Raw genomic sequence first — 8008 nt, forward strand, 5'->3', positions numbered from 1 at the left:
TCCCTCGTCACAAATGCACAAAAAAGTAAGAACAGGTTGACGTTCGAAAACAACACACGTTCCAGTTGATGCACAGTGGTTGATACCAGGACAAGACGTATCTGCAGTATCATTGCAACAGAAATCAATCATTTTTTGTTTTCAACTTCACCATTCATGGCCATTTTTAGTATGTCGATTATATAAATAGTAATGATTTGAGAGAAAAACAATGAAGAACCTGTAATTGTTTTGTCCCACTTTTATATGATATTAGTATCTACCTTTGTGAAGTGCATATCATCACGTTACCTTTTCCGTTACAAAGCAAAGTAAATATATAAACGAAGTTAAGTTACTTACTAGATGAGTTTTGATAATTCATAAAGCAAAGCTATTCTCTGTGTTTGTTAATGATTTAAATGCATGCATGTACTAACTTTAATTTTGAAAAGGCTTGCCCCTTGTTTAACATAGTATAACTAGTGAAGATAACTTTAAAAAGCCATAGATATGATTCAGAAAAGAAATATTCATTATTCAGGATTTTTTTAATTGACTTGAACGCCACTGCGAGGATTTGCCTATCCCATCCACTTCAAATTCAACAATAATAATTATGAACGGACTACATGACCACATTTCATTGTATACTGTCCCATACTCTCGTCATAATCTTTCGAATGTACACTGATGTTGTGCCCTTTTCCATTAAGGGGTAAGCGTTGCATTGAATTAAAAATAAAATATCGGAATATTGTGTCAAGCGGATACGTACGGATGTATGTCTAATTCTAGAATCACAAAAGAAGTGATTTTATTAGTAAAGTTGAAGAAGTGTGAAATTTATATTTCATTGGTCGGTTTCAGCAAAACTCTATAACTTGAAAAAAATTATATAAAGAGTCAATTTTGTCTGTACAGTAGAAAAGATGAGTAATTATTCAGGAACATACTGTACTACGGTTGGTCATAGGGCCTGGTAAGGGCAGGGCAGTGAGTTGCTAGTTCGTCTATTAACTGTTTTTTTTTTAAATTCAAAGTTCCTGATATTGTTTCGGGTTGCACATTCTTTTTTTCAGAAATGTGGGGATGGATATCTGCGGAGTTTTCGGAATTTTCCCTGGCCCAATGTTCAAATGCCTTGCAGTTATACTTGGCACCGACCTGTGGGCTTCGTAATTGTATGTTTTTGTTTTCTTACTGTCCTTTAAGCCATATAAATAATTCTACGTACAACAGTCACGATGTAGTTCAGTGTGCAATTTCATAACAGTGTCTGTTACATTACCTGCATGAATGTGTATTTCTGTTGAGGTATTAACCTGCATATGCACAAATGCTAAGCTTCCGACCGGAAAATCAACAGCAAATACTCGATCCAGCAGTATATCGGAAAAGTAGATATCTTCGAAATATTTCGCTATCGAAAAGGGATGAATGTCAAGTCGAATGTCATGAGAAGAATTGAGAAGAATGTATCTTGGTATGCGTTTCATCGAATCAAGGTTTAAATATTCCAGTGTGTTCTCCTGCGGATCGGTCCAATAGAGACCCCGTTCTGATGAAATAATCAGAAGTACAAAATAATAAGAAGCAGCTACATGACTCGGTTTTCGATGTTTTTGGTTTGTTAATTTGAATATTTTTTTTTTCTTACTCCTTTCCTCTATTTACTCGCTTTAATTTGTGTTACTACGTTTGCATTTGGAATATAAGATATCGAAGTATAATTTTAATCTTGGATCGAAATGTGATATTGTAGGAATAGCTGTATCCATTGCATTATTTTCCTTACAGTTAACAAATCTTATTCAATGGCGTTGGCAATTTCAGACAGCATTTCCTATAACATGTACAACTCCGTATGTTAATTCATGACAAGGCATACTATGCACCACAAAAAAATGTTAAGCCAATACTTAAAAAAAATCCAGATTATTCAATTAGATGAAAAAAAGGAAAAAATAACGAGAAAGAAGAATGGGGGATCAGAATTCTAGACGTTTGAGTAAAGTTATTTTTAACTTGGATCATTACCGCATATAAACATTGCAAAAGATCTTACGACGACACTACGGACCTTTGGGGTACTTTACTGCAAACAGAATACAAAAATGAGTAAAATTTTAACAAGTACGAGGGTAATTATGTTTCCAACCAATTTGGTGCAGTATCTTATCCAGTGTGGGAAGCAAATTGTCCAGTTGTGTTAAAACAAAATAAGCGGCAATTACTTAAGAAATGGCAAAGTTTTCATCACACTGAATAATAAAAAATGCCAAAATAAATGCCTAATGTTGGTTTGACACATAATAACATAAACCCTACTGGAGCATTGTACCCAATATATTTAGAGTGTGGAGTGCTGAATCAAAGTATCCATTTTATATAAAAAACACCCGCCGCTAATTCACCAAAATTGTTAGAAGATTTAACAAAGATTTTTATCACTCAGGCGCCACCGTGCGTCGCGGTGCCTGAGTGATTGCGTGGTTCTTAAGTAGTCGGACGAAAAATAGTAAAAAAATGAAGAAAAAAATACTCTGACGTCACAAACTTTTTTGACCTCTTAGAATCTCATTTTACCGGTGAAATTTTGATTGGACACGTAAAGTGCTCTCGACCAATCAAATACCAGCAGATTTTCAATAAAATGAATATTAATACCTATAGAATCAAGGCATATTCCAGTGGGATCGGAAATATCAGGACTAACATCGCCATCAAGAAGAGCAATTCGGTTGGTTCCATCCGGGTTAGCCTTCTCGATCCTTGGATGCTGCCCTCTATCGGTCCAAAATATCTTCCTTAATGATCCAAATACAACATTAACAAAGTGGCAGTGATTCTCATGATGACGATGGTAATAGAAATGATAGTAATAAAAAAAATAATACTATCAACAATGATAACGATAATGACAAAAATAATGATTGTAGTTCTAGATAGATAGATGAAATGATATATAGATAGATGGATGAATACATTGATAAAAAAGATATATAGATGGAAAGATAGAGAGAAAGGTAAATGGATGGATGGATAGATAGCTAACATGGGCATTGATAAAAACAAAAGAAAAAAACATTGTTGATGCAGAGCTGGAACGAGATGAGTTTATAGGGGAGGCATTATAAATGCTAGTTGTACAAACCTAGGAAAATAAGAAAATAACGTATTGTAAAATTTAAAATTTATAAAGAAAAATTATGTTAAGATTACAATGGCAATTTGAGCAAGGCGCACACTACGCGATTCGCCAAGATCCGAATAAAAAAGAAATAAATGTACCAACAAATGATATGAACATTCCAACTACTATCATGTTAGCGATCAGAGTTCAGAATAGGGTTATGATTATTTAATTCCAAGTTCAGTCTTGTTTGAGCCTCCCTGTAGGATGAAAAGCACATTCCAAGCCAAATCGCATTGAGGTCATCATAACTTGAAACCTATTTTTCCTACCTCAGGGCTATACGGCAGAGCAAAGGGCCTTTAGCAACTGACGTGGATTCTTCCTTTACTTTTATTTATTCCTTCATTATCAATTGTTTATGTTTACTCTACAAAGCAGGGTAGCCCCATTCAAGCCAAAGGCGAGCTTAACAAAACGACGGGGAAAGAAATACATCCTAAATATGACAAAAATAATATAATGTACTTGCTTGGAATTCACGAGCGTATTGATTACAGATAAGAAGTTTAGCGAGAAAAAAGGGCTTACATTTATTTATTTTTTTGGGAGGGGGTTGTATTATTTTTATTTAAGTTAATTTAGACGTCAAATGCAACGGTATTTTTCATTCATAGTTTCAGAAAATAAGCAAAATGTCATTTGTATTCCAAATCGGATATTAGTCCAGTCGTAAAGTGCATCGCTAGTCTTTGTTTTATCAGTGACGTAGAATATGAACAGCCCCCCCATACATCGGGGAGTAAAATAAATAATCAATAAAATGTAATTTTCTTTAAAAAAAAGGTTCCATTGTACCTTAAGTATATCAACAGACAGATCATTTCACAACCGTTCCTAAGAAACAACTCAAAATTTTGGTCATCGTGATTCATTACAAATTGATTTTTTTGCATTTTTTATAACATATTACATAAAATATGGGGCAACTGCTCGTATATTATGTAACATATTAAAAACCTTCACTGTTTTTTTTTTACTCTATGAAAAATGGGATAGGTAAACTTCTCTTCTAAAACAGGTCGATGGAATGGTCACCAGGAAAAAAACAAATTTATTTTTTCGAGTCTCTGATTCGCTACACGTTTCCAAAGCAGGCGCCTAACCATTACAAAAAAAAATTGCGAAAACGTCAGCTCAACAAAGACAAGTTTTTTACATCCACTGAATTAGCTCCTGCGATGTATTTAGCGATTGGCAAAATAAACCATAATGGTTACGATTGCATTATTTACATTAAAATGTATGTGCATTCGATAATTCGAACCATTATAATGTCAACACAAAGAAATTTATATATTTAAAAGAATGTCTTGTTTTCTGCTATCCATGATCACGTATACTTTTTTAACACTGGCACTCTTCACACTGACGCGTGATTTGTGACAGGCAGGAGCATGTCATGAATTGAACATCGTGCAATACTGTGCAAGTAGCTGTCGAAACATTCCCAAAATTGTCAATTTCACTGGGTTCATGGTAGCGCACATTGGTGTTTCCACGGATATAAATTGATGATCAATAATTTATGAAAGGAAACGACACATGAATTAAAAGTGCATTGCCACGGTTGCCAGCCTAAGTAGTCTGCCAATTAACTGATTAAAATATGCAGCAGTAAGAAATGCTAGCCATCTCACTTAGACCATTAAAAAGAATATGCTTCAGTCATCGCATTAGCCAAACCGAATAGGCGTTATAATTGTGAAATAAAGATTAAATATTATAATTATTATACATTATGTTCGTCTTATGATTTAAATGTCAAATCTCTACATTTTGTGAGTATCATCTGGTTAGGAAACGATCGGAATACTTTTGAAAGCAATTGAGTGAAATATGCTGATCAAACTGTATACGCATGTTATAGTAATTTCGAAAAAAGGTACTCCTTCCTCGGTTTTCGAGGGCGGGTAGTGAATAATTCTTTGCAAGTTCTCCTTTATACGCTTTATACATTGTGAACATTATTTTTGTTGGTGCTTTGTGCTACCCGTCAACAAGAGATTGTTTTCATTATATTTTATACCCAAGATCAGTGATATATAGAGTTTGGTTACAAAGGTGTTTATATCCTCTGTGTTCCGAGATTATTCCTAGAAAATTCCTTTTTTTATTCTCCCATATTGCAATTTTCTTATGAGAAATCAAGGGTCATTATTTACTACCTTGACTTGTGAAAATAACATTTGATATTACATAAATCTACTTGTCTTGATTTTGTTTTTCTTCAAAATATACCAATGTGGATCTAACCCCTTATGCAATGGATCCAGTCCCTTTTAAATAAAAGAAAGTGGTTTGTCTTAGCCACGTTTCAAAGGGAAATTCAATTTTTTTTTGATATCATCAGAGCGACTAAAAATCTACATCTTTTTAATATAAATATGTCAAGCAGGGCCCGCTAGTAAAAACAGTTGCATAGCTGAAGTGACTACCATGGGGAAATAAAGTGTTATCATTTCATTATCATAAAAAAGATAAATAATATAAATAGAACAACGAACAAGTCGGTCGATAAATTGTGCAAGAATGTTGGGAGCAAGATATAAAAATTGACTTGTAATACCTGCGAATTGGCGAATAAACGATACCGTTGGGATAAGAGTTAAAGCCAACGAAGAGCAAATCATCTCGATCAGTCCCATCGAGGTTTGAGACCTCAATGATTCCACGATATTGATCAGTCCAATACACCTTGTTATCATCGAGATTAAGGGCAATTCCGTAAGGATCTATTCACAATAACAATAACAAAATACCCAAACATCAGTATTAAGTTCTCGAATGTTATGCTCATTGAGGTAGGCTTATCATAATAGTGTTACTCTTTGTTTTTAGGAGACCAAATGAGGTCTGAACTCCTTGGACCTTGGTGCTTGACCCTCGGCACTTTGCCTCGGACACGTCAGATTTTACTCTTGTCCTTGGCCTCAGCCTTCCGGCTCTGCGCGCATCATTGATGCTTTCTTTCGGTCACAAATAATGTTCAAAAGAAAGTGCTTCGAATTCAACTATTGAGTTTATCTGCCAGCATGACAATACTTGCCAACACCGACCTGCTCCATTTGCCAATCTAATCTTGGACGCGCACGTTTGAAGATGAAGGGCTATGCATATTGAATTTTCGAATACGAGAGAAACCCTTTTATACAAATATATTATACATTATCATTACCCACTCATTCAAGCAAAATCTGCCCATAACCTTATTATTTAGGCAAAATCAAATCAGATTAATATCCTAAACGATATTAAACAAGTCAAACACTTAATAATGAACCGAATTTTTAAAGAACCTTTTCATAATGCAATATTAATTTTATGTTAAAATATTTCTTACAGTTACATATTGCATTTTGTTACAAATGCAACTATGCAAGTTGCGTTTATGATACATCTCAACATGATACCACAAATTAAGTTAAACCATATTTTATATTAGGGCTACTGAGTAAGACTGACTTACAGTGACGATCACCGGAGGTATTTTGTAACCGTGCAATGATGTCCTGTGACGACCCGTTGATTGAAGCCCTGTTAACAGTGTGGAGGACTGCATCAGTCCAATAAACCATCTCACTTCTTGGATCAAATTCAACGCCAACGGGGAACACTAATCCTTCCAAAGGGATGGTAGTGAAATTAACACCGACGAAGCTATAGTCCTTTGCTTCTGCCATGAGGATGACGGCCTCCGAGGCTTCGGCAATGAACATCCTGTCAACTGCAGTGAAGAAAATGCATTCAAAGTATTTACTGTAAATCAGCTATAGTAGTAATCGAGGAAAAAAGGTGATCAGACGACACCAAGAACTGCTACTATTAACTTTGGTTAGTTCATTTTAACTTGTGATTTAATTGTTTTCTTTAGATTTGGATGTATAATAGTTACTTGTAGTTTTTTTTATTGTCTTTCCACTGTTTTTTTTTTTGTTGGTGTGATTTCTGTCCATTTTCAGTTATTCTTTCTGTTATTGATGTATTTAAGAATCCAAACCGTAGTAATGAGTATAGGTCTAATTTGAATAAATCAATATTCAATCTCTGCTGATTCTGAAGATAACACACCTTTGCCTCCAGAAACATACTATACAATGCACAGTTCATTCAATAATCATGTCCAATCTACATTTACAAAGACTCAGCTAGAAAACAGCTCATCTTGTATGCATTTCAATTGTCGCAGTTTATCCCACAACCTTGATAATTTAACCACATATTTGTCATCTATAGACTTTACACCAACTATTTTGGTGTAAATGAAATATGGTTTTAACAGAATACATTATACGTATACAATTCAACGAGGTGGTGTCGGGCTGGAGGTAAAAACAAAACTAAATAATGTATAGGCAACGGCAAGATTGAGAGTTTTTTTTTTGTTGCTGTAGAAAGCACTTGTATATCTTGCAATCAATAAATCAATTGAATATGGTGTAATTTTTACACCACCGGGTCAGTCCAATCAAGAAAAAAAAACATATTTACAAATCTTTTGAATATTGTAAATTCTGAACATACAGTATAAGATTTTGGGGAGATTTCAACTAGGACTTGTTTAAAATTGGTACTTTGCATTATATTAATATGTATTGGGATTTGCTGTTGTCATCTTCCATGTCACCTTTGCTATTTTATCTAACTCGTGTTACAAGCCCTTAAAATTTCCTTAGTATTTTCTCATATGCTCCGTGTCATATATCATCTGGCATTTTTGTACATGACATTAGTGACCACTTTACCGAGTTTGTTTGTAACATTAAATGGGCAACAATCTTATTACAGGGACTTCAAATGTGGAGTATTCCAAGGATCTCCTTTTATTTACTT

General features: G+C 34.3%; 1 protein-coding gene across 1 annotated transcript; it reads right to left on the minus strand.

Annotated features, from left to right (window-relative positions):
- Positions 1 to 2054: 2054 nt before the first annotated feature.
- LOC121417831 (low-density lipoprotein receptor-related protein 5-like) lies at positions 2055 to 6896 on the minus strand. The gene is made up of 4 exons (XM_041611563.1): positions 6645 to 6896; positions 5745 to 5910; positions 2650 to 2789; positions 2055 to 2077 (listed from the first exon to the last, which is right to left on the minus strand). The coding sequence occupies exons 1-4, from the start codon at positions 6892 to 6894 to the stop codon at positions 2055 to 2057; spliced, it is 579 nt and encodes a 192-aa protein (XP_041467497.1). The 5' UTR covers positions 6895 to 6896.
- Between the last annotated feature and the right edge of the window lie 1112 nt (positions 6897 to 8008).

Source organism: Lytechinus variegatus, chromosome 6 (genome assembly GCF_018143015.1).
Source record: "Lytechinus variegatus isolate NC3 chromosome 6, Lvar_3.0, whole genome shotgun sequence".
NCBI classification, from domain to species: Eukaryota; Metazoa; Echinodermata; class Echinoidea; order Temnopleuroida; family Toxopneustidae; genus Lytechinus; species Lytechinus variegatus.

What these genes read in the sequence shown, in the direction of transcription:
- LOC121417831 (XM_041611563.1), bottom strand. Translation starts at nt 6,894, where the DNA reads ATGTTCATTGCCGAAGCCTCGGAGGCCGTCATCCTCATGGCAGAAGCA. An exon ending in TACCTCCGGTGATCGTCACT is followed by an intron (nt 5,911 to 6,644) that starts GTAAGTCAGTCT and finishes TATTGTGAATAG; the next exon opens with ATCCTTACGGAATTGCCCTT. An exon ending in GTTTATTCGCCAATTCGCAG is followed by an intron (nt 2,790 to 5,744) that starts GTATTACAAGTC and finishes TGGATCATTAAG; the next exon opens with GAAGATATTTTGGACCGATA.